This window comes from Macaca thibetana, chromosome 16 (assembly GCF_024542745.1).
Source record: "Macaca thibetana thibetana isolate TM-01 chromosome 16, ASM2454274v1, whole genome shotgun sequence".
Lineage (NCBI taxonomy): Eukaryota > Metazoa > Chordata > Mammalia > Primates > Cercopithecidae > Macaca > Macaca thibetana.
Genome location: NC_065593.1, coordinates 23,656,339 through 23,681,887, shown reverse-complemented (window position 1 = coordinate 23,681,887; position 25,549 = coordinate 23,656,339). Strand labels below are relative to the sequence as shown.

The 25,549-nt window shown below is 49.1% G+C and overlaps 2 protein-coding genes and 1 long non-coding RNA gene across 7 annotated transcripts in view; 2 read left to right on the top strand and 1 right to left on the bottom strand.

The window, feature by feature from the left end:
• SEZ6 (seizure related 6 homolog) overlaps positions 1–5,472 on the top strand; it is a 50,715-nt gene extending 45,243 nt beyond the window's left edge. For 2 of the 3 annotated variants that reach the window (XM_050763312.1, XM_050763314.1), the window contains 12 exons: positions 178–346; positions 480–646; positions 1,259–1,453; positions 1,680–1,818; positions 1,931–2,127; positions 3,010–3,204; positions 3,614–3,805; positions 3,911–4,108; positions 4,406–4,444; positions 4,694–4,811; positions 4,900–5,002; positions 5,168–5,472. In XM_050763312.1, coding sequence (XP_050619269.1) covers positions 178–346; positions 480–646; positions 1,259–1,453; positions 1,680–1,818; positions 1,931–2,127; positions 3,010–3,204; positions 3,614–3,805; positions 3,911–4,108; positions 4,406–4,444; positions 4,694–4,811; positions 4,900–5,002; positions 5,168–5,200 — 1,745 coding nt within the window. In that variant the 3' untranslated portion in view covers positions 5,201–5,472. The remainder of the gene's footprint in view (positions 1–177; positions 347–479; positions 647–1,258; positions 1,454–1,679; positions 1,819–1,930; positions 2,128–3,009; positions 3,205–3,613; positions 3,806–3,910; positions 4,109–4,405; positions 4,445–4,693; positions 4,812–4,899; positions 5,003–5,167) is intronic. The other variant, XM_050763313.1, reaches the window with a different exon arrangement.
• Positions 5,473–10,478: 5,006 nt separating this feature from the next.
• PHF12 (PHD finger protein 12) overlaps positions 10,479–25,549 on the top strand; it is a 47,528-nt gene continuing 32,457 nt past the window's right edge. The window contains exons 1-2 of one of the 3 annotated variants that reach the window (XM_050763304.1): positions 10,479–10,609; positions 11,259–11,440. In XM_050763304.1, the coding sequence (XP_050619261.1) occupies positions 10,544–10,609; positions 11,259–11,440 (248 nt within the window). In that variant the 5' untranslated portion in view covers positions 10,479–10,543. Of the gene's footprint in view, positions 10,610–10,643; positions 11,441–14,122; positions 19,709–25,549 lie in introns of those variants that run through there. The other 2 variants (XM_050763303.1, XM_050763305.1) reach the window with 2 other exon arrangements.
• The window catches only part of LOC126938774 (uncharacterized), a 55,411-nt gene continuing 47,111 nt past the window's right edge, over positions 17,250–25,549 (bottom strand). Inside the window, exon 3 of the long non-coding RNA XR_007720170.1 lies at positions 17,250–17,321. This is a non-coding gene — a long non-coding RNA (uncharacterized LOC126938774). The remainder of the gene's footprint in view (positions 17,322–25,549) is intronic.

Here is a 25,549-nt window from a genome sequence, read left to right as displayed (position 1 = left end):
AGATGCAAGTTCACAGGGCTAAAAGGTTACCTTCAGGACCATGAGAGCAAAGATGGCAGGGAGGCAAGGTCCCCGCTGCTCCAAGCAGAGGAAGCAGAGCTGGGAAAGGGAGGAAGGCATGTTAGGCTGCCTGGGTTCAGGCAGGGGCCTAGGCTACCTCCTGTCCTGGTCTTACAGCTGCCTGCGGCGGAGTGATCCGCAACGCTACCACCGGCCGCATCGTCTCTCCAGGCTTCCCGGGCAACTACAGCAACAACCTCACCTGTCACTGGCTGCTTGAAGCTCCTGAGGGCCAGCGGCTACACTTGCACTTTGAGAAGGTTTCCCTGGCAGAGGATGATGACAGGTGAGGGGCTGTCCTAGTGGAATGGGAGTGCCTGGCCTGGTAATACCCTACTGGAGGGACGCTACCCAAGCCTGGGGCCACACCCCCTCTGGGTCAGCCACCAGCCTACATAGCTGCCACTCTCCTGGTTCAGGCTCATCATTCGCAATGGGGACAACGTGGAGGCCCCACCGGTGTATGATTCCTATGAGGTGGAATACCTGCCCATTGAGGGCCTGCTCAGCTCTGGCAAACACTTCTTTGTCGAGCTCAGTACTGACAGCAGCGGGGCAGCTGCAGGCATGGCCCTGCGCTATGAGGGTGAGCCTGCTGGGGCCTCACTGGGGGTGGGGGGTCCAGGGGAATGGGCTTGGGCCTAGGGTCTTTCTCCCACACCCTACCCCTCTCTGCCTCCATGCTGTCACTCCTTCCAAGTCAGCCCCTGCTCACTCGGTACTTAGGCCCCCTTTCCCTGCCCCTCTCTTTGGGTCCAGGATCCCTACCCCAGCTTTGCAGGAAACCTCTGCCTGGACCCAGTCCCTGTGGTCCAAGGGAATAAATTCTCCAGATTCTGAAAAGCAAAAAAGGCCTCAACCCTTAAGAAAGAATTGCTGTAGGAGACATTCTAGAACCATTTATGCATGTATGCATTGATTAATTCATTCAAAAAACATGTATGGAGTACCTTCTGTGTACTAAGCACAAAACCAGGCACTGGGAACAGCATGGTGATCAAGATGGCCTCCTGAGCATAATAGGGATGGATGCTCTTGGCTGTTCCTCCTCCATCACCTTTCTGCTCCAACCCCAGGACATATATTTGTCATTTGTACCCAGGAAAAGAAAGGCTCTGGGGAGGGAAGTAGGGGGATTCTTGCCCACTGTGTTTAATACCAATCAAGGCTGAGCTAGGCTGGGCCCTGTGGTTTACAGCCTTCCAGCAGGGCCATTGCTATGAGCCCTTTGTCAAATACGGCAACTTCAGCAGCAGCGCACCCACCTACCCTGTGGGTACGACTGTGGAGTTCAGCTGCGACCCTGGCTACACCCTGGAGCAGGGCTCCATCATCATCGAGTGTGTTGACCCCCACGACCCCCAGTGGAATGAGACAGAGCCAGCCTGCCGAGGTCAGTAGGCACCAGTGGATGGGCCTGCTAGGCAAAAAGCAGGGTGGGTATCAGGGGAATAGCCACAGAGCCTGGGGCCACAGAGGCCCTGTGATATGCGTGGTTCAGGCTTCCTCCAAGGAGGAGGTGGGGGGTCCCAGCAACTGGTGGGCACTCCTGTGGGCAGATGGTAAACACCACCATGGTAAGCTGGAAAAGACCCTTCTGGACCTCCCTTGCCTTCCAGCCGTGTGCAGCGGGGAGATCACAGACTCAGCTGGTGTGGTGCTCTCTCCCAACTGGCCAGAGCCCTACGGTCGTGGACAGGATTGCATCTGGGGTGTGCATGTGGAAGAGGACAAGCGCATCATGCTGGACGTCCGAGTGTGAGTGCCTACCGGGTCAGGCTGAGCCAACTCCTGAGGTCTGGGGATATCCCTTGTCCAGCCCATCCTCGGGCCCCCGAGCCAGCTCTGCCCTGACGCTCCTCCTCCACAGGCTGCGCATAGGCCCTGGTGATGTACTTACCTTCTATGATGGGGATGACCTGACAGCCCGGGTCCTGGGCCAGTACTCAGGGCCCCATAGCCACTTCAAGCTCTTTACCTCCATGGCTGATGTCACCATTCAGTTCCAGTCGGACCCCGGGACCTCAGTGCTGGGCTACCAGCAGGGCTTCGTCATCCACTTCTTTGGTGAGCTTGTCCCTACCCTACTCAGAGTGCAGACAGCAAGCCATGGCAAGTCAAAGAGGCCAGGGCAGTGAGGTGCCTGAATGCTCTCTCAGACAAGAGGAAGCTGGAAAAGCACCAGGGATCACCCAGAGGAAGCTAGTCCTGTTCTCCATCTGCCCTGAGTGGGAGCCAGAATTCTGAAGTGGCAAGAGGGGTTTGGGTAGGCAGCAGAACAACTTTCTTTTTCTTCCTTTTTTTTTGGTGGGGGGGACAGTGTCCCTCTGTCACCCAGGCCATGGTGCAATCTCTGCTTATTGCAACCTCCACCTCCTGGGCTCAAGTGATTCTCGTGCCTCGTCCTCCTGAGTAGCTGGGATTACAGGTGCATGCCACCATGCCTGGCTAATTTTTGTATTTTCAATGGAGACAGGGTTTCGCCATGTTGGCCAGGCTGGTCTCAAACTCCTGGCCTCAAGTGATCTGCCCACCTCAGCCTCCCAAAGTGCTGAGATTACAGGTGTGAGCCACTGCACCTGGCCAGAACAACTTTCAAACAAAAATGGGGGAACTAAGGAAAGGTGCTGGCTTCTTTCTGACAATCTTTCATAGAAGTGACAATTTCCCTCACCCTGCCTGGCCCCATCTCTCAGGCCTAAGGAACTGGTCAAGGTGCTTTTGGAAGTAAGGCCAAAGATTAAATGCTAACCCTGGAATCTAGGAGACAGAGCAATGTCAGAGGCAGTCAAGGAGGGGCCCTTGAGAAGAGAGGAATGGATAACTGAGCCCGCTCAGGACAGTCTAGGTCCAGGACAAATTAGAAGGAGCCAGAGTGCCCTGAAGATGAGGGGGACAGTCACTTTGGTGCTGGCCGAGGACCTGCATCTTGTGCCTCTGTGCCCCCAGAGGTGCCCCGCAATGACACATGTCCGGAGCTGCCTGAGATTCCCAATGGCTGGAAGAGCCCATCGCAGCCTGATCTAGTGCACGGCACTGTGGTCACTTACCAGTGCTACCCTGGCTACCAGGTGGTGGGATCCAGTGTCCTCATGTGCCAATGGGACCTGACTTGGAGTGAGGACCTGCCCTCATGCCAGAGGGGTAAGTATATCTGTTCCCCATGCTCCCCTTCCCAATGCAACCTCCACACCTCTCTCCTGGATTCTGAACCAGACTGTAGCTGTTATTAGCTAGTATCCTCAAAGTTCCTTCACCTCTTATAGCCTCAGTTTCCTCATCTGTGAAATGGGGATGATACCTTTTCATGGTGTTATCAGCCAAGTACTCTAAGTATTTCATTCCTGGTAGATGGCCAATCAGTGTTTATCGAACCTAATAGATGGAAAGGGGACAAATGGCGGGGACACACCAGCACAATGGTAGGGACAGACACATAGGGGGTAGACCCATATGACATGAAGAAGTTAGCTGGACTGGAACAAAGCCAGGGTGGACTGGCCTCTGCTTAGTTCTCCTTGGGCTACTTCTCCCCATCATCCCCTACCCATAGTGACTTCCTGCCATGATCCCGGAGATGTGGAGCACAGCCGACGCCTCATATCCAGCCCCAAGTTTCCTGTGGGGGCCACCGTGCAATATATCTGTGACCAGGGTTTTGTGCTGACGGGCACCTCCATCCTCACCTGCCATGATCGCCAGGCCGGCAGCCCCAAGTGGAGTGACCGGGCCCCTAAATGTCTCCGTAAGTGTCAGTTGAGTAGGAAGGAAAACCTCTAGTTGGAGATAAAAGATGCTGCCTTGGAGGCCAAGGGCATGACACCCTCACTGCGCTCTGCCTGCTTTGCAGTGGAACAGCTGAAGCCATGCCATGGTCTCAGTGCCCCTGAGAATGGTGCCCGAAGTCCTGAGAAGCGGCTACATCCAGCAGGGGCCACCATCCACTTCTCTTGTGCCCCTGGCTATGTGCTGAAAGGCCAGGCCAGCATCAAGTGTGTGCCTGGGCACCCCTCACATTGGAGTGACCCCCCACCCATCTGTAAGGCTGGTGAGTGCCCTGTCACTCCTCAAAACCCTCCCTGGCCCATAGAGCTGCTCTGGCAAAGATGTCCAATGTTGAGAACCAGAACCACCTGCCCATGCCACCTTCATAGTAATAGAATAGACCCTTGGTCTCCCCAGTCTCTGCCAGATCCTTCTGATCTGGCATCACCAAGACAAATGCTGGAGTGGGCTCTCCTTGGACAAATCCTTCCTATGATCATCCCACTACCTCTGCTCCCTGCCTTAGTGGTTTGGGCCATTGGGCTCACCCACTGCCCTTGGCCCTCCCCTTTTGTTCCAGCCTCTCTGGATGGGTTCTACAACAGCCGCAGCCTGGATGGTGAGTCTCCACCCTTGAGGGCCACATAAGTGGTCTCCCTGGTCCTGGTTCTCACGGCTCCCAGGTCATGGGCTTCCCAAGGATGGAGGGCAGAGAAAGAGAGGGGTTTGGGCCTAGCAGGGTAAAAAGTTTCCCTGCACCCAGTCAGCTAGAGGGAGCTGGTAGCCAGATGCCCTTGGGCAGAGGTGAGAGAATATGGGATCCAAGTGACAGAGACCTCTGCCCCAGTCCCACCCTCTGTGTCTTCAGTTGCCAAGGCGCCTGCTGCTTCCAGCACCCTGGATGCTGCCCACATTGCAGCTGCCATCTTCTTGCCACTGGTGGCGATGGTGTTGTTGGTAGGAGGTGTATACTTCTACTTCTCCAGGTGAGTCTGGTTTCTCTTTCTGCTCTGCATACCTGCATACTTCACTCCTACCCAGTGCTCCTGACTCACAGGCTTCTCTGCCCCACAGGCTCCAGGGAAAAAGCTCCCTGCAGCTGCCCCGCACACGCCCCCGCCCCTACAACCGCATTACCGTAGAGTCAGCGTTTGACAATCCAACTTACGAGACTGGAGTAAGTAACCATGCCAACCTTGCCACCTTATCCAAGACCCAGTTCTTTGCTTCTTTGGGCAGATAACCCTGAGGGTCCTGCCAAGCCCTCTCACTTTTTTTCCTTTTCCTAGGGAAGGTGAATTATGGCCTGGCAAACCTAATACAAGTTTCCAACTCCCAGCAGTCTCTTTCCTTTGCAGGAGACGAGAGAATATGAAGTTTCCATCTAGGTGGGGGCAGCCTAGGGAAGCCAACTCAGACCTGCACCACAGTCCAGCAGCAAGGCTCCTTGTTTCCTGCTGTCCCTCCACCTCCTGTACATACCACCTGGGAGGAGATGCCACCAATCCCTCAAGAAGTTGTGCCCTTCCCTGCCTGCAATGCCCACCATGGCCTATTTTCCTGGTGTCATTGCCCACTAGGGGCCCTTCTTTGGGCCCATGTCAGGGGGCATCTACCTGTGGACAGAACACAGCTGGAGCACAAGCATCAACAGCCAGCATCCTGAGCCTCATCATGCCCTGGACCAGCCTGGAACACACAAGCAGAGCAGGAGTACCTTTCTCCATATGACCACCATCCCGCCCTGGCATAGCAACCTGCAGCAGGGTCAACTTGACCATGGTGGAAACTGCACCAGGGTGCTCCTCACAGGGCCATCACCAATGGCCAAAACTCCTCTCAATGGTGACCTCTGGGTAGTCCTGGCATGCCAACATCAGCCTCTTGGGAGGTCTCTAGTTCTCTAAAGTTCTGGACAGTTCCACCTCCTGCCCTGTCCCAGTGGAGGCAGTAATTCTAGGAGATCCTAAGGGGTTCAGGGGGACCCTACCCCCACCTCAGGTTGGGCTTCCCTGGGCACTCATGCTCCACACCAAAGCAGGACACCCCATTCTCCATGACCGCCCTATACCCTGAGGAGAGGGAGACTTTCCTCCAATGTTTATTTGGCTGTTACAAACATCTTCATCCCAATACTCCCTCCTCCAATTCCAGCCACTTGTCAGGCTCTCCTCTTGGCCACTGTGTTACGGGATAAGGGGAGGGGGTGGGCATATTCTGGAGAGGAGCAGAGGTCCAAGGACCCAGGAATTTGGCATGGAACAGGTGGTAGGAGAGCCCCAGAGAGACACCCAGGAGCTAGCTGAAAACCACTTTGTACATGTAATGTATTATATGGGGTCTGGGCTCCAGCCAGAGAACAATCTTTTATTTCTCTTGTTTCCTTACTAAAATGGTGTTTTTGGAAAAAAAAAAAAAAAAAAAAAAAAAAAAAAAAAGCAATGGCCAGGTGAATGATGCTTTCTTGGAGGGACAGGAGGTGAGAGATAAATGGGATACGGACTTCAGGACCAAAAGGCATGCTAGACCCACCAACCAGTCATCCTCAGATTTTTATTACTACTGTTTTTGAGATAGGGCCTCACTCTGTCATCCAGGGTGGAGTGCAGTGGCTGGCTCACAGTTCAGTGCAGCCTTGACCTCCAAGGTTCAAGTGATCCACCTCAGCCTCTTGAATAGTTAAGACTACAGGTGCAGACCACCACACATGGCTAATTAAAAAACAAAAATTATTGTAGAGACAGGGTCTTACTATGTTGCCCAGGCTGGTCTCCAACTCCTGGGCTCAAGTGGTCCTCCCACCTCAGCCACCCAAAGTGCTCAGATTTTATTTTAAAACAAATTGTTACATGCAGTTGAACAGGGTCCCCTGTCGCAAAAGAGACAGTGCAACAGATGGCAGGCAAAATCAGAGGCCCCAATGGCTGGTGTTGCAGGGATGTGGGAGCCCAGGAACCCCACTGCACATCCACCCAATGCCTTATTTCCCCCTTCTTACCAGGTCCAGAACTATAGGCTGGCACACTCCCAAATCCCTTCTCAATGCCACTGATGCCCTTCTCAATGCTAACTAGGCTCAGGAAGCCTGATGCTCTCCTTCCCCTTATTTCTAAGTAAGCAAGGCTTGGGAAATTGGAATAGGAAACAGAGACTGATTCCCCAGAACATGAAGCCCTAATCTGGCTTGGCGTTAGAAAACAGATTGTCGGGAGCAGTGGTAATGCAGCTTAGGGGCTTGGCTCCTAAGTTAGGCAAAGGCCCTAATCATGGCCTCTGGAAAAAGGTGGCTGGGAGGATCTTCTTAAGTTTGCCCCTTCCCTATGGGCCCCAGTACCTACCAAGATGGAAAGTGCCCAGCGTCGCCCCCCAGTATGCACATTCCATGCTGAGAGGTGTGCCCTGCGTCACTGCTCTCCAAGAGTAACAGCAAGAGGCAGGCAACAGGAAATTATGGGAGCTCGGAAACCAGTAGAGAAAAATTCACGAAAGAAATAATAGCAGCAACCAGCGCCTTCTGCTTCTACAGTGTTCCAACAGGGAAGTCTTGACCACTCATGCTGCCTACCCCTGGCTCTAGCACAAGCCACCTTGAAGGATGAGAAGCTCTTGTCAATGCAGAGTGCAGTGCCTAGATTAGCCACAAGAGGTCACTTCCAAAGGCATCTGTATCCCACCTGCTCGCTCCTCAATCCCCCCTGAACGGTCAGAGCGGGAGCTCTCCAAGGTGGCACCATTCCTTGGCCCCACTGGCCTAACCTCATCCTCCAAGTTCCAAGAAGAAGGTGTGTGAAGTTTCCCTGGCTCTTGTCAACAGAGCCAAGTCTTACTTCCCTCATTAGCCCATAGTTCCTATTATCAGCTGCAACTGATGGTGTTGATCAAAGCAAAGCCTTGTTCAGTGGATGGACACCAATGGCTTACTTATCTGTTCCATAATGCCTTCAGGCTGACACAGCAGCACAGCTGGGCCCTGAGCAGTAGGAAAAAAAGCCAAAGAGAGAGGGCACATGAAGTTCTAACCTCTGAGAGCCTGTGGCATAAAGTATAGCCGTAGAAGATAGAAAATCTTGCCTCTTTCATACAAACAATCTAGCTCAGCCCTCCCCTCTCTGAGGGCCACATCTCTGGTCCACAGCCACTGAAGTTTATTGTTGGCTCAGGCTGGTAGAAAGCAGAGAGCAGCCAATTCACATGACATTCTCCACCCCACCATCCACGACCTTATCATTCTTTCCAGGCACCAAGAGGGTCATCAGAAAAGCGAAAAGTCAGGAAAACAGAAACCTAAGACTCTGTACACTGACATCCCTACTCTACCTAACTCATCCTCCTTACTGTACCCAAAGAAAGCACAGCAATTCCTTACACACAGTCGACATGGTGTAATGGACAGTGTCTGGTTTGAGAATCAAGAAATCTAATTCTTAGGTCTGCCATAAATGCACTATGTGACCTAGGCAGATCACTGCTCCTCCCTGTGCATCTAGAAACGAGGGGATTAAATCAGATGGTCTCTAAATCCTTTCTAGCTTTACGACTCTGAGAATGCTAAGGGTCCCTTAACATTAAAAGTGGGCCGAGTAGGCCGGGCGCGGTGGCTCAAGCCTGTAATCCCAGCACTTTGGGAGGCCGAGACGGGTGGATCACGAGGTCAGGAGATCGAGACCATCCTGGCTAACACGGTGAAACCCCGTCTCTACTAAAAAATACAAAAAACTAGCCGGGCGAGGTGGTGGGCGCCTGTAGTCCCAGCTACTCGGGAGGCTGAGGCAGGAGAATGGCGTGAACCCGGGAGGCGGAGCTTGCAGTGAGCTGAGATCCGGCCACTGCACTCCAGCCTGGGCGACAGAGTGAGACTCCGTCTCAAAAAAAAATAAATAAATAATAAAAATTTTAAAAAGTGGGCCGAGCACAGCTACGAAGCAACAACTCTAACTAAACCCTTAGTGTCAAGCACAACGATGCAGTTCTCTTCTCCACTGCTTCATCCACCCTCAGGCAGCAATAACCGCCCATCTCTGACGGCGATACCAAGGGGAGGAGCTGGCGCCCTGAAAAGGAGCATAAATCCCCGCCCAGAACGTGAGCTGGGCCCTCAGACTACAAATCCCGGCATGCAGCACTGACGCTCTCAAAAGTATCCCTTCCTGGCCGGCAAATGACTCTTCCCTGGGTCTATCCTACCATAGAGTGCATCGCACGCACATGGAACTACAGCTCCCACAATCCATCAGCCCTATCGCGATTCTTGCTCCCAGGGTGCAATCGACCGCCCCCCCCCCCCCCGTTCGCCCTTTAGACCCTTTGGCATTGCAAACTGGGAGTTGGAGTCCGGGGTACGCAGGTAGCTGGGCGTTGTCAGGATTACAAACTCTCCGCTTTAGGCTTCCTCTTGAAGAGCAGATCTCAGGGACAGTGGTGAAGAGAGGGTGGTAACGGGCAGGCGGAACTCTCCACAGTGCCACCACCACGCAAGGCAGGGATGCTCAGGATACAATTAACTGATAAAATTAACTGTCAGGACGGGAGAGAATTAGGAACCACAGTCATCCAACACGCCACCAAAAGCGTCATTTTCTGTCGCAAATGGCTTTTCTCTTTACCAATATGGTGGCCTGGTCCAGCCACACCTGATGCTAGAACCGAACAGTCCAGTACAACATCCCTAGGAACACTGCTGTCACCGACAGGCGACCAGCTCCATCCAACACCACACCTTGTTCCTTTCTGTTCATGCCTGAGGACTCCAAGGGCATGATAGCCCATATCCCATTACCAAAATGGCGAAAGTAGCAGCCTTCTTGTGAGGGCCTGCGGAAGACAATACGCCTGCGCGGGAGGCTTCTGTGTTACGGAGTGGGAGGGGAGCACTCCCAACACGCCTGCGCAGGACGGAGTCTTCTTCGTTTGCACACAAACACCAATGGATGAAGAGTCCCTGGCTTCCTGCGGCTGCGCCTTGACCCCTACAAGCTTTCCCAAGCGCCTGCGCGAGCCCTCAGGTCCCGCCCTTTTGTCTCAGTGCGCTGGCGCAGGGCAGAAAGGTGGGGCTTCGGTCCTCCAGACGAATGCCAGCGCGGCTGCGCGCTGGGGGGTACTCCCTCACCGCGGCTGCGCGGGAGCCAGGCCGCCGGCTGTCACTGCGGTTGCGCGCGGCGAGCGCCGATCCCGGGGCGCCTGCGCGGGTGGCTTTGCGGGCGCTCGCGGTAAGTTTGCGCCAAGTGCGCGGCAGCCGGGACGCAGACGGCGGCGGCGGCGAGAGGCGGAGCCCGGGGACCACCCCCCATCACCCTCCCCCCAGTCACCTCACGTACCACAACCTCACCTAACCTCTTACCCCCCCCCGTCCGATACCCCCAGCCCCGGGATGGCAGCGCCCGCCAGCCTTCCCGGCCGGACCGGCGGTCGCCAGTGCCGGCTTTAGCCTGTGGGACTAGGCCCTGCCGAGGCCTGACCCCTGGAGCCAGGACCCACTGTGCAGCCAGCAGCCGGGCCGGGACTGAGGGGCTGCTCCCCCCTCGCGGCCCGTCGGGAGGACGCTGTCGTCCCGGGGACTGGGGGCCGGGGGGTGGGGGGGAGCCAGGGCGAGGAAGTCGGGACCCGTGTTGGGAAAAAAGAAGCGGGACCGGGGTCAGGAGCGCCCCCTACCCCCACCTCCCCCCTCCCCCCGGGGTTGGGGGGGCCGGAGCAGAGAGCACCCAGCCTGGGAGGTGGATGAATGTGGGAGAAAATGGAGACCAAGACGATCGTGTACGACTTGGACACATCAGGGGGGCTGATGGAGGTAAGAGTGGCCCTCCTCATCCCCTTCCCCCAGCGCCGGGAGGGAACCTCCGCCCTCCGCCCCACAAAGCCGGTCCTAAACTCGAAGCGCCCAGAGAACCGAGGGAGGGGGATTCTTCCTCACTTAGCCTCTCCCTCCCCTCTTTGCAATTTAGGGGGCTGAGCTCAGCCTCCGAGGACGTTTGCAGCAGTTTCACCTACCCGCCGCCCTCGATTCGCTCTCCCCAGGCGCCAGCCCACTCCATCTCGTTGCACCGGCAGGCCTCCCCACCCCCTTCTTGTTGGCCCCTTTGTGCTTCCCCCAGCACGTCCGGGTACCGGGCTTCGGGCCTCTCCAGAGCCAGGCTTTGGAGTCCCCCACTGTCCATACAAGGAAGTGGCCAAGAAGGGAACCGCGCACCCTCTTCCCATCCCCCTACCCTTGATCCTCCCCATTTGGAAGAAGCTGTTCTCGTTCTTGTGCTGCAGGAACGCGGTTAGGGTGGGCTCCCCCTGGTTCCGGGGGCTGAGAGGTTCTGGGAGCAGCCTGGATGGGAGGAAGAAGGACAAAAGGGGGGAGAGGGGTGGGTGACGGAGAAGCCGCGCCGGGGGGGCGACGGACCGCCCGGGAGCTCCGAGTGTGCACACACGCCGTTTGTATGTGTGTGCAGCAAATCCAAGCTCTGCTGGCCCCCCCCAAGACGGACGAGGCAGAAAAGCGGAGTCGGAAGCCTGAGAAGGAGCCCCGGAGAAGCGGCAGGGCCACCAACCACGACAGCTGTGATAGCTGCAAGGAAGGTGGAGATCTCCTGTGCTGCGACCACTGCCCGGCTGCCTTCCACCTCCAGTGCTGGTAAGGTCCGGGGACCCTTCTCTGCGCATTCCTTCACCCGGCCTGCCCCTGCCTGCCGAAATAACGGGCGCTTGCAGCCGCTAGCTGACTTTCTGCAGCTGCCCGGGCGAGCACCTCCCCGCCCCCAGGTGTCCGCCGGGTTCTGGCAGTTTAGGGGGGAGGAGCAGCGGTGGGTCCGGACCCCGAGGTGGGGGTTGGGAGGAGTGAAGAGAACCCCATATGGGATTGGAAGTCGCTGGGGAGCCGGGACAGAGCCGGCCGGGGACAGCCGGCAGTGGCGGGGGAGGAAGGGGAGGAGCTCCGGGCCCAGTGCCGCTTGCCTGCCCGCGCGCCCGCTGCCCTCGGGGCTCCTGCCCGGCCGGGCTCTCCTTGGGGTGGGTGCGTAGAGCCCTCGGCCACCTGAATTGCAGTGGTCCAGACCCCGGCAACCGGGCGCTTGTGGCTGTAGAAGAAATCATGGAGGGTGTCTCTCGAGTCCGCCTCTTCCTTGCCTCTCTGTTTACAATATGGCGACCTGCCTTTAAATTATATTTTTATTCTCAGCGCCATTTTGGCTGCATATATGATTTGCAAACGTCTCCCGGGGAACAGTGGGGACAGCCCCCGAGTCCTTTCTGCAGAAGCTCCTCAGGGGCCCAGGCTGGGATCTCGCCGCTTTGGTCCCCTTTCTCTACCTCCGCTTGCCCTCTGTTGCCTCTCAGAGCTGCCTTCCTTCCTCCTCCCTCTTCCCTCCTCCCTCCCGGCGCCACTGCCTCTTAGGAAATCGGGCCGGGTTAGACAATTAAAATTGCCCTTGGGCGCCGATTTCATTTCTCCGCTCCGGATCGGCGAGCCCTTCGCTGCAAAATTCTTTGCTGCCAGGGGGAGGATTGTGTGCGGTGGCATTGGAAAGGCATTTTTAAGGAACTGAGAGCTGGAAAGCCGTACGCTTTTTTCCCCCTTACTGGACACGAGGGGAGGGGAGAAACCGAACCGAGAGGGAGGGACGTGGGTTGATCGCCCGCTGCGTGATCCTCCTCAGCGGCTCAGCCCAGAACAATCCGGCAAAGAAGAGTTTAAACTCCATCTTCTGCCGGCAGAAATCACCTCTGCCCTCCACAAAAATCCCACATCTGCGGCAGCAAACCCAGATTTCGTCTTGTTCTACTGGGTCTCGTTCTGTTGTTCTGCAACAGTTGACTGAGGCAGAGGTTTGAGAGAGGAGCCAGTCGGGAGAAAGGAAGAGGGGGCTGTTTCTGTGTTCCCACCAGTTTTTTGATGTTGCCTTTTTTAGCCCTCTGTTTTTGTTTTTGTTTTGTTTTTTTTTATGTGAAATTTCACCTAAGGCCTCTTAACAGTTCCATTCACGTTCCATCGCTCGGTTTGCGGAGTTGTGTCTACTATATATTTGTACTAATTGCAGGTTTGGGAACACTTACTAGACAGATGACTGATACTGAGCAAATTAAGTCTGTGGTCAGAAGTTCTGTAGGAAGCTCCCATTACCATTCCCAAGATACTTTTGCCCAGGAGGGCACCCCATCCCAGCTTGTAAAATTGCAGGGACAAAAATGATTATCCTAGAGGAAGTTTTGCTGCTGACTTTAAAATTTTTATTATGAAGTGACTAAGGATCTGTGGTTTTTAGCCTTTACTTCCTATAAGGTGTAATCCACCTGGAGAAAATATCTCTGGTCACATTTCCTTTGCTGTTCTTAGGAGAAATTTGTGCCTGAATATACGTTGTGTTGCTTACCAGTTATTCCCAGTTGCTTACATTTTTTTTTTAATGTGTTTGTTTGGTATGTATACCAGGACTGAGTTGTAGACTTCTTGATTTAAAACGTGGGCTTACATCCTACCCCTAGGATGAACTTGGTGTTAACCATGATGGTTGACATGCATGTTGAGTGAGAATTTGATAAGCTCATTTATTTGATAAAGCTGCAATTGTTTATTAGAAACTTCAGGCATGGGAAAAGTGTGCTGTCTGGTTTGCCTGCGATTGGGCTTTTAAACTCTAAAACCTAACCACTGAATTTTTTAATTAGGTGAGTCTAAAGTCTTATCAAGTTGTAACAATTAACAGTTTGCACTTTAGATGAAAGGAGAGAGAAGGAGGGACTCTTTAGCCGTTGGTGAGATTCAGACTTGCCTAGACTGTGCATTTCATTGAATTTTATTTTATTTTATTTTTTTGAGACATTGAATAGGAACTAGTAATCAGAGATTTGTGAATAATAGTAAATGAAGTAGTGCTTGTTTAACATCTCCAATTCTCCCTTTGAAGATGTCGGTACTGAATGTACCATTGACTTATCTGAGTTGTTATCTAAATCACAAAGCATTGTAGATATTGGTGCAAAGGCAGGAAGTCTTTTTTTTTTTTTTTTTTTTTTTTTTTTTTTTTTTTTTTGAGACGGAGTCTCGCTGTGTCGCCCGGGCTGGAGTGCAGTGGCCAGATCTCAGCTCACTGCAAGCTCCGCCTCCGGGGTTTACGCCATTCTCCTGCCTCAGCCTCCCGAGTAGCTGGGACTATAGGCGCCCGCCATCTCGCCCGGCTAGTTTTTTGTATTTTTTAGTAGAGACGGGGTTTCACCGTGTTAGCCAGGATGGTCTCGATCTCCTGACCTCGTGATCCACCCGTCTCGGCCTCCCAAAGTGCTGGGATTACAGGCTTGAGCCACCGAGCCCGGCCAGGAAGTCTTTTAAGTAGGAATTCCCTAGACGAATTTCATTTAGTGAGGCTTATCCCACTTTTCTGCGTCTGAAGCCACACTCTTTCCACCAAGAGTCAAGTATTTTACTTTTTTTTTTCTGAGGCAGGAGTCTTCACTTTGTCACCCAGGCTGGAGTGCAGTGGTGCGATCTCGGCTCATTGCAACCTCTACCTCCCAGGTTCAACAGATTCTTCTGCCTCAGCCTCCTGAGTAGCTGGGATTACAGGTGCCTGCCACCATACCCAGCTAATTTTTGTATTTTTAGTAGAGACGGGGTTTCACCACGTTGGCCAGGCTGGAGAGTGAAGTATTTTATTAACTCAACCAGAGTAGTTAGATTAAGTAGTTAATGTCTCAGAACATTTTTATACTTGAATGTGTTTTCATGAATTTGTCCCTGCCGGGTGCAGTGGCTCACGCCTGTAATCCCAGCACTTTGGGAGGCTGAGGTGAGTGGATCACGAGGTCAGGAGTTCGAGACCAGCCTGGCCAACATAGTGAAACCCCATCTCTACAAAAAATACAAAATTAGCCTGGTGTGGTGGCACGAGCCTGTAGTCCCAGCTACTCGGGAGGCTGAGGCAGGAGAATTGCTTGAACCCAGGAGGTGGAGGTTGCAGTGAGCCGAGATCACACCACTGCACTCCAGCCTGGATGACAGAGTGAGACTCCATCTCAGGAAAAAAAAAAAAATTGTCCTATCACTGCTTACTTGTATCACATGAGGGTAAGGTTATAGTTCCTTTTGCTTCCCTTTTAAATTGACTAAGACTGAATTACTTAGGTAGGCAAGATAATGATAATTTTCCTTATGTACAGAAAGTACAAGAGTAAGGTTGAAGCTGAGTATGGTGGTTCATGCCTGTAATCCCAGCACTTAAAGGGGCCAAGGTGGGAGGATCTCCTGAGGCCAGGAGTTCAAGACCAGTCTGGGCAACATAGCGAGACTCCATTTCTACAAAATTTAAAGAAAAAGTGAAGTTTAAATTTTGCAAATGCTATAGGTATTAATTGCAGTGCTGCTGTGGTTCTCCATCCAAAGCTTTGTGGGATAAGTCTTTTTTCAGTCTCTAGTATTCCTTGCCAGTCTGCCTCACTGTGAACGGAATCCAGTGCGGTGTTCCAGAAGTGGTTCTAGGCAAACTTTACCTCCTGGGCTTAGTGACATAGCTGTAAACCACAGGGGATCTTTCTAAGATAAATAGTAAGGAAATGACTAGTCAAATAAGCTGTTTTAATTGTTCTGTGTTTTCTCAGGAGCTAGTGCTTTGTATGAGGCACATCATCTCTTCCCAGTTAGACTGGGAGCCCTATTTCTGGATTTTCTGTAATGATTCTCTGGGTGAAGGAATTAATTGTCTTGTGCTCAGTACCATGACTTCACCGAAGAATTAAACTTGAAGAACTGATGTCTTTGTTTTTTAGTAAGTGATAGTGTAATCACTTTATCCAAGTTTAACTGGTTTATCAGTTATTCAGTGTGATGGTAGGAGTTACTAAACCTGTCCCTAGAGAATTGGAAAGAGATGTGTGTATGGTTTTTTTTTGTTTTTGTTTTTGCTTTTTTGAAACTGAGTCTTGCTTTGTTGCCCAGGCTGGAGTGTAGTAGCGCGATCAGCTCACTGCAGTCTCTGCCTCTCAGGCTCAAGCAATTCTCCTTTCTCAACCTCCTGAGCAGCTGGGATTACAGGTGCATGCCACCAGGCCTGGCTAATTTTTTTGTATTTTTGGTAGAGACAAGGTTTCACCATGTTGGTCAGGCTGGTCTCGAACCTCGTGATTTGCCCACCTCGGCTTCCCAAAGAGCTGGGATTACAGGCGTGAGCCACCACACCCGGCCTTGGAAAGAGATATGTTTTTAAGTGTCCCTTGGTGAACCTGACTTCATCATAATTATCATGCCATGAGTTGAGCTTTCTGAAAGTTCTGGTCACTGAACTGATCCCAAAAAATCTGTAAAAAATTAGAATAACCAGTTCAGCTTTAGTTGCCACTGACCCATCTTTCTGTTTGAGATCGGTAGGATTGTTGATTGTTGTCACTGACAGAGTGAATACCATGGGGCATCAGTAATCAGGATGATAAAACTGGCTGGTTTCCTGTGATTGCCTTCTCATGGCATTTTGCTCCAAACAAACTGAGGGACCAAAATCGTCTGATTGAGAAGTGCATCTACCTCAGCAGACCTCAGCATGGTCCCTTCCTGTCAGACAGATTTCTGTAGCATTTGCCTCCGCATGTTATATTTGGAATTGTTGGCCAGCTTTCCTCTCTCTGGTGTTGGCAGCGAGATCCAAAATGAGGTTTTCGAAGAATGAGAGTAAAAAGGTCTCTGTGCACAGGCAAAACTAAGCTCAGCTTGGAGTTTTGCATATTTTCAGTGAGTCGTAACAAAGGTTTCACACGTAGAATAGAAAACTGCCTTGCAGAAAATGTTTGATGTTTGAAGTGGGGTTGTTTGTTTGTTTGTTTTTGGAGACAGGGTCTCCAAAGCTTGATCCTAGCTCCCTGCAGCCTCAAACTCTGGGCTCAAGTGATCCTCACACCTAAGCCTCCCAAGTAGCTGGGACCACAGGAATGTTCCATCATGCTGGGCTAATTTTTTTAATTTTTTTGTAGAAACAGGGTCTCACTATGCTGCCCAGGCAGGTCAAAAATCCTCTCGCCTTGGCCTCCCAAAGTATTGAGATTACAGGAGTGAGCTGCCATGCCCAACCTGTTTGAACTTTTAAGGAGGTGGTTTTTCTGATTTTCTTGTGTTTAGCTCCTCATTAGAATAATATCAGGCAAGTGATGGATTAAAACACATTAATTTTAACATTATCTTGTCAGTATGTTGTTTTTGATATTGTAAGTGCTTAGAAGCCTGGCACTGATGAACTGGAGGTGACAACGTCTAGATTCCTTCCCCTCACCCAGCCCCATCAATAGTAAAATGATTCTACAGTAAACAAACCTAATTTGGTTCTATGTTTATTTTATTTATTTATTTGTTTTGCATTTTCTGTGTTGAATTGGAATCTAGGTATGTCGTATTGTCTTTTTTTTTTTTGAGACAGTCTCACTCTGTTGCCCAGGCTAGAGTGCAGTGGCGTGGTCTCAGTTCACTGCAACCTCCGCATTCCCGGTTCAAGTGATTCTCCTGCCTTAGCCTCCTGTGTCATGTTGTCTTAATGGTCCACCTAAATATGGAAGATATAGTAATGTTCAATTTTAACTCAGGTTCAGATGCATGCTTCTTAATGTAGGGCTCAGGGGCTAATTCTTATGAAATGATTGCAAGTCTCAGAAATATTTAAAGTGGAAAAGGAGGTTATACTCTTGAAAGATTACGGTTTTTGTGTAAAGTAAGGCAAGTACTTAGTAGTACTGTTACAGGAAATTTTTCAGTTAAGGCCTGTTCCAAAATTAATTACCATACTCAATAAAAGGTAGGATGCAGTTACAGTCTTATCAATCTGCTGCTGTTTCTTAAGGCTCTCAAAGTACTTTATAGATAGCTCCACTAATAATATATTAGGACAGTTTTAGCCTTTGTAAATGACTTGTATGTTTTTAATAGATATAAAGGTTCAAAGGAATATTTAGGTACTGCTTTCATATGAATCTGGAGATGGGATTCATGTTGGTCTGTTGTAAGTTCTTGGTCAAGTACGCCTCCAGGAGTATTTTTGAAAGTTAAATCAGTAATGTTCAATAAATTGTCTAATCTTAATTTAAAAGAAATTCAACTAGTCACTATTAATGTGTTGAATGAAACACTGGTTTTTGTTAACCTGAGTGAAAGTACAAGTGATACCTAAAATTACTTGTGGAGCTCAGTGACTTTCCAAGGTTCATCCTGGTTGTAGCATTTATCAATACTTACGTAGCTTTTTAATGGCTAAACAATATTCCATTGTATGGATATACATTTTATTTATTAGTTCATTAGTTGATAGACACTTGGGTTGCTTCTGCTTTTTGGTGTTGTAAATAATGTGAACATTTGAGTGCCAGTTTTCTTTGTTGCTGGTTTTGGTTTTGTTTGTTTGTTTTTTGAGACAGAATCTAGCTTCGTTGCCCAGGCTGAAGTGCAGTGGAGTGATCTCAGCTCACTGCAGCCTCCATCTCCCAGGTTCAAGCGATTCTTCTGCCTCAGCCTCCAGGGTAGCTGGGAGTACAGATGTCCGCCACCACACCCGACGAATTTTTGTAATTTTAGTAGAAACGGGGTTTCACCATGTTGGTCAGACTGGTCTCATACTCCTAACCTCAAGTGATCTGCCCGCCTCAGCCTCCCAAAGTGCTGGAATTATAGGTGTGAGCCACCATGCCACGAAGGGTGCAAGTTTTTATGTGCAAGTTTTCATTTCTCTTGGATGTACACCTAGAGGCGGAATTTTTTGGATCTTATGGTAACTCTTAACCTTTTGAGGAACTACCCATTTTCCAAAGAAGCTGCATTATTTTACTTTCCCACCAGTAGCATAGGAGGGTTCTAGTTTCTCCACTTCCTTGATAACACTTGTTATTTTCTGCCTTCTTGATTAAAGCCATCCTAGTGAGTGTGAAGTGGTATCACATTGTAGTTTTGAATCAGATTTCCCTGAAGGCTAGTGATGTTAAACTTTTTTTCATGTGGTTATTGGCCATTTGTATGTTTACTTGGAGATGTCTGTTCAGATTTTTGTCCATTTTTAATTGAGTTGTTCGGTTTTTTAATTGAGTGGTGAGAGTTCTTTATATGTTGTAAATATAAGTTCCTTGTCACATATATGATTTTCAAGTATTCTTCCATTTTGTGGGTTGTCTTTACACTTCTCCCATCTTTTTATTTATTTTATTATTTTTTTTTTAATTAATTAATTAATTTTTTTTTTTTTGAGACAGAGTCTTCTTCTGTCGCCCAGGCTGGAGTAACAGTGGTGTGATCTCAGCTCACTGCAACCTTCACCTCCCAGGTTCAAGCAGTTCTCCTGCCTCAGCCTCCTGAGTAACTGGGATTACAGGCGCCCGCCACCACGCCTAGCTAATTTTTGTATCTTTAGTAGAGACGGGGTTTCACCATGTTGGTCAGGCTGATCTCAAACTCCTGACCTCATGATCTGCCCGCCTCGGCCTCACAAAGTGCTGGGATTACAGGTGTGAGCCACCACACCCGGCCTGTTTATTTATTTTTAGAGGCAGTCTTGCTGTGTCTCCCAGGCTGGAGGGCAGTGGCACAGTCATAACACAGTAACCTCCAACTCCTAGGCTCAAGCAATCCTCCCCCCTCAGCCTCCTGAGTAACTGGGACTACAGGCATTTGCCACTACACCCGGCTAATTTTTTTCTTTTTTTGTAGAGATAGGGTCTCACTGTGTTACCCAGGCTGTTCTCAAACTCCTGTCCTGGCTTCAACTGATCCTCCTGCCTCAGCCTCTATTTTTTATTTTTGAATCTTAACCTAACAAAAGATGGTTGATTTAAGCACATTTTAATATCTATGCCTATATTATCTCTGTAATGTCAGTAAATGAAGAATTTCTTCTGTGAGCTCCAGTCAGGATGGTACATCCCAGTGAAGAGAACCTTACGATGTGATTTGGTATGTTGTTGTTTCAACTTTTCTGGATGTCCCTTCCTAGCAAAGAAGTCTAAAGCTGTATTGTTGCCTTAGAGGAAGTACAAAAAATCCACCATCTTTCTTTAGATAGGATGCTCACCTGTCACCCACTAGCCACAACAGAAAATTTCTGTGTTTAAGCACTTCTCATACTTGGAGGACCCTAGTTTAAGAAAGAAGATTTTGGCTGGGGGCAGTGGCTCACACTTGTAATCCCAGCACTTTGGGGAGCCGAGGCGGGTGGATCACTTGAGGTCAGGAGTTCAAGACCAGCCTGACCAACACGGTAAAACCCTGTCTCTACTAAAAATACAAAATTAGAGGCTGGGCGCAGTGGCTCATGCCTGTAATCCCAGCACTAGGAGGCCGAGGCGGGCAGATCACGAGGTCAGGAGATTGAGACCATCCTGGCTAACACAGTGAAACTCGTCTCTACTAAAAATACAAAAAATTAGCCGGGCACGGTGGCGGGTGCCTATAGTCGCAGCCACTTGGGAGACTGAGGTAGGAGAATGGCGTGAACCCAGGAGGAGGAGCTTGCATTGAGCCAAGATCACGCCACTGCACTGCAGCCTGGGCGACAGAGCAAGACTCCGTCTCAAAAAAAAAAAAAATTAGCCGGGCGTGGTGATGCACGCCTCATAGTCCCAGCTACTCGGGAGGCTGAGGCAGAAGAATCACTTGAACTCAGGAGGTGGAGGTTGCAGTGAGCCAAGATCACGCCATTGCACTCCAGCCTGGGCAACAAGAGCAAAACTCCATCTCAAAGGAAAAAAAAAAAGAGAGATTTTAATTGTCTCAGTTTTATTGGTTGTGGTGGAAATAATTTCAGGTCAATTAAACTGTGCTGTCTTTTGAGTCCAATTAACAAGAACAAAAAGTTGTTTGTGTATTGCAGCAAACTCACCTGTTTATTTGTATCTTTATGTAAGCCCAGATAACAGTAAATAGAGAGTGCAGAGAATTTTTTTTTTTTTTTTTTTTTTTTTTTTTTTTTTTTTTTTGAGACGGAGTCTCGCTCTGCCGCCCAGGCTGGAGTGCAGTGGCCGGATCTCAGCTCACTGCAAGCTCCGCCTCCTGGGTTCACGCCATTCTCCTGCCTCAGCCTCCCGAGTAGTTGGGACTACAGGCGCCCGCCACCGCGCCCGGCTAGTTTTTTGTATTTTTTAGTAGAGACGGGGTTTCACCGTGTTAGCCAGGATGGTCTCGATCTCCTGACCTCGTGATCCGCCCGTCTCGGCCTCCCAAAGTGCTGGGATTACAGGCTTGAGCCACCGCGCCCGGCGAGTGCAGAGAATATTTACCTGACAGTTTTATATGGATCATAAAAAGAAACCATCTGCTTTGATCCTCCCAAGAGGATTTTTGCTACCTAAAAATGCAGATGTCCTGCTTCTTGAACAGAAATGGGTGCATCTTTTCTCCCACAAGTGAAAAGTAATAGAAAATATATTAATACTCTTGGCTTTTGATAATGGGTAAACATACTGAAATCCATCTCTCAACTTTCTTGTCCCAACCCCAACACAGAGACAATTCCTTGAGTATACAGTTAAGTAGGCCACCCTGGTAAAAGATTATGTTTGGGTTTATGGTAGCCCTTGTACATTAATGCAGCGCAGGCTCCTGGAAATGCATTCAAGTTTTAAGATGCCAGCATTTTAAGTCACCAGAACAGAAAAAAAAAAGCCTGTTTTCCCCCCTCCACTGGGCTCCTCCTTTGACTTAGAGGCTCCAGGGAGTACAACATGGCCAGCGCATTGCCATTCAATGAGTGACACTTAGAAGAGAACCTCTGCATAATGCGTGCCTCCCAAGAGAACACAGGACAGGAGTACGGCTGTCCCCCTGCCAGTTTCCTGAAAGAGGAGGACATTGTATTCAGTGCAAGTCCTAGACCAAATTTCAGAAAGGCACTTTGGTATTGCAAATTTGTCACCGTGCCCAGGACGCATGCACAGGTCACTAGCTGACTGCTTTTCCCATGACTTGAGAGCAGTTAAGAAGAATGAGAATGTGATTCCTTTTTCTGCCTGCCATTTCCAGATATCAAAATCTTCATCCTTTAAGCCTAAGGTTATTCCTAAATCTAAGTCGTCTCAGCAAATAAGAACAAAGATGAGGTTTTAGCACATTATGTATGAGGCAAAAGCTGAGGCGTACAATAGACACTAATAAAAGGAGGAATACATGAGTTGACCCATCAGCAAGAAGGAACTTGACTACTACATAGAGCTGTTGTGGAATTCACAATAAGTAAATTACAAGTGCACCTTGCAGGTTGATGCCATTTTCAAAGTAATGAAAAACTCGACTTGTTCACTCCAAGAGTGAGTCCCTTTTGCTCTGCTGCCTACTTTCCCTTTTGCTGTAATCATACTACATAAATGCTCACTAAACTACTTGAAAGCCGGAGGCTGACCCATTTCCTCTTCTCACTGCTGTGTAATTCCAGGTGGTATTACAGATGAGAGATATGCAAAGGTAAACACTAGTTGGGGAACAAAAATGATATCTGGGTTATTCCAAGTGGATGATACCTTTGTTAACACGAACACAAGGGAGAATTTCTTTTCCCCTAATTACATTTGCTTTCTTTTAAGTTAATCACTTTGGTGTTTAATTTGTACCTCTCCCCTGTTTTCTGACAAATTGTAAAGGATATCTCCCAGGAAATGTTTCTCAGTCTTGACAGGACAAAAGACATATAGAGTAACAGCAGGGCAGGGAGAAACTCCGTGCCTGAAGGTAGCGTCAGTCTTTCCCACTGATCTGGGCTCTCTGCGTGAGGCTCTTTTTGAAATAAGCTTGAGTGAGCAAAAGAGGACTCTGCAGGGTTTGAATTTAACCGTAGCCCAAAGACATCACTTTACCTCCAAGCTAGGCAGGGATAAGAGAACCTCTCAGAATTACTAGCAAGCTTGAGGTCCAGGTGGACCCCTGTTTGTGGCAGCACAAGCACCTTTTTTACTCAGTTATGATCCTCAGAGGGATGTTGAATATTATTTTTCTCCTGTCTGCATTTGTGCAGAGAACAGAGCAGAGAAACTAATGAAATGCACAGAGCTTCAAGTGAGTTTAAAGAAGCCTCTGCATTATGAAATCAGGCAATGGTAACCTACTCTTGCTTTTCTTTCCACTACCCCTAGGCTCCTGTGATGAGCTGAGTGCTTGTTAATTCCCATGTTCACTAAACCATCATAGTTCTGCTGATTCTCAGTTTTAGAGGAAAACTCTACAGTGAACTTTTTCAATTAACAGTCATCAATTACTAGTCAGAATATATTATAATTGTGAAAATTGTATTCCATTAATCTCATTAAATGTGTCTAAACCTGTAACTTGTCATAGTTCTATACATAGGTTGGCTATATTTAACTTTCCTTGATCTTATTTGCCATTTTTTGCCAAAGTATCATCTAAAATGTAGGGAGAGTTGTCAGTAATTTTGACTTTTTAATAAATATTACTTTGCTTTGTCATTTTTGTTTTGCTGTATCCCTCCTTTGTGGTCCTTGTGGTTTTGCCTGGCATGGGTGACACTTAGCCATTTTAACTTAGCGAACTGTCATACCAAAGGAAATGCCTAATTCTGTGATATCAGACATCTGACTGCGGGCTACAGTTTGTTGGTGTTGAAGTAAGCTGTATGTTAAGAAAAGTATCTCCATTTTATTTGTTATAGCATGTCCAAGGTTTATATGCTTGCTGCCTTTCTTTGAGGGCTTTCCTCAGATCTCACCATTTGTGTGTAAACATGCAGACCTTTAGGGTGATCATTCTTTGGTTAGGGACCATCTGAAAGAAAATTGGACCAAAGGGGAAAATCATGGCTCTGGAGAAGCACGTTCAACTCATAAATAGCTCACTGGTGGGTATAACTGGAAGGCTTTGGAAGCCCAAGTCAGCACTGAGCTGTGGCATCAAACTACGGCAGCACAGTTTGACAGCATGCCCAGGAGATTACTTCAGTCCTGTAGGGTGGGGAGCTTTGATGTTTATGAGTAGAAGTCGGGGATGGGAGAGGGTAAGGGTAAAAGAAGGCGGGTATAATCCCTATGCTGGCATAGCCCAAGTAATATTCTCCCTCTTTCCTGTTTTTATTGACCCTGTCAGGGGAGGGTAAATTAAGCAGAAGTCCCTCCTTAGGAAAAAACAACTGGGTCTTAAGTAGAAACCTGCTCTGAGGCCAGGTGCGGTGGCTCATGCCTGTAATCCCAGCACTTTGGGAGGCTGAGGTGGACGGATCACGAGGTCAGGAGTTCAAGACCAGCCTGACCAACATGGTGAATCCCCATCTTTACTAAAAATACAAAAATTAGCTGGGTGTGGTGGCGCGCATCTGTAATCCCAGCTGCTAGGAGGCTGAGGCAGGAGAATCACTTGAACCGGGAGGCGGAGATTGCAGTAAGCTGAGATCGTGCCGCTGCACTCCAACCTGGATGACAGAGCGAGACTCCATCTCAAAAAAAAAAGAAAGAAAGAAAGAAAACTGCTATCTTGATTTTGTTGAGTTTTAAATACATTGTTAGTATTTTTTGTTTTCTGAGCCTTTATAGAATTTTAAGTCCTATATATATAAACAGTAAACTGGCCCAGATTCCTGAGCTGTGTCTGCAAGAAGTGTGTCACCTGGCTATTTCCTTTTTCTTGATAGTCTGCTAAAATTTGGCAATAGAATAGTACCCAGTTTTCCATACCTCTGAGACTCTTCCAGAACACAGAGTTGACAGTTTGTTGGTTCTTCCTTCCAATGGAATGTTCCCAAGAGTGTTAGAAAATTACTGTTGAGGCCAGAATTTTGTCCCTTTTCCAAAACAGGTGGGCTCTAGTATCTATCATGAGGTGAATGAATGAAGCCCGTTTTTAAAATGTTTGCACCCCAGCCCATCTTTCTTTGTAGAGAAGCCAGAATTGCAAGAATAGCCAAACCAGGCTAGTGATAGATCAGGCCTTTGGCACTGAGGCTCAGATTGTAGAAAAGTTAGCAGAGGCAAACAACTGGTATAAATGTTAGTGCTCTACTCTCCCTCCTTCGTTTTTTCCCTGTACTAACTAATAACACTCGTATCCAGGTGTCCTTTACTGGGAAGATGCCACCAGCCAGCTCTACATAGAAGGCGATAAAACTTGGGGGCACAGTCAGCCAGTTTAAAAGGATTGTTTGCCTGTGGAAGTGACGCAACTAGCTAAGTTTCTCAATGGGGCATTTGTAATGGCCTGGCACTTCATCGGTTTCCTGGTTAACACTCTCACTAAGGCTTTGCATGAAAAAACCAGCAGTCCTTGTACCTTTTTATGTACTTTGTGGCATTAGTGGTATTTGAGTCAGTAGCGAGGATGAAGGATAAGGGATTAAGGTTGAGGGACTGTATGAATTTTCTCCATCTCTTTAATATCCTTCAATATAGCTATCTTCCTGCAAAAGACAGGCCATACTTGAAGAGAAAAGCTGATGCCCACACAAGTGTCCAGAGGAAGCTTGCTATTTCTGCTGACATTTAAATTTCATTAAATGTTCCCTCAAAACATACACTTTAAAATTTGGGTGTATTAATGCAACTTTTAATTTAAATTAAACTTTACCCAGCACCACTTAGCTTTTCCAGGACATAAGTTTGTTTTCATTTTTAAAAGGCTGGTTCTCTGTGCTCATGGGTCCCTATATAGAGCAAGATGGCTGCTAGGAGGCTGAGGCATGATTGTGGTCCTTTCAGTGATCACCTTCACTCCCCATTTTGGCTAGTACCGACACATTTTCTGAACTGGCTGAAGGCCGCAGGGCCAGTCTGAGATAGAATAGGCTTGTTCTGAGCACGTATT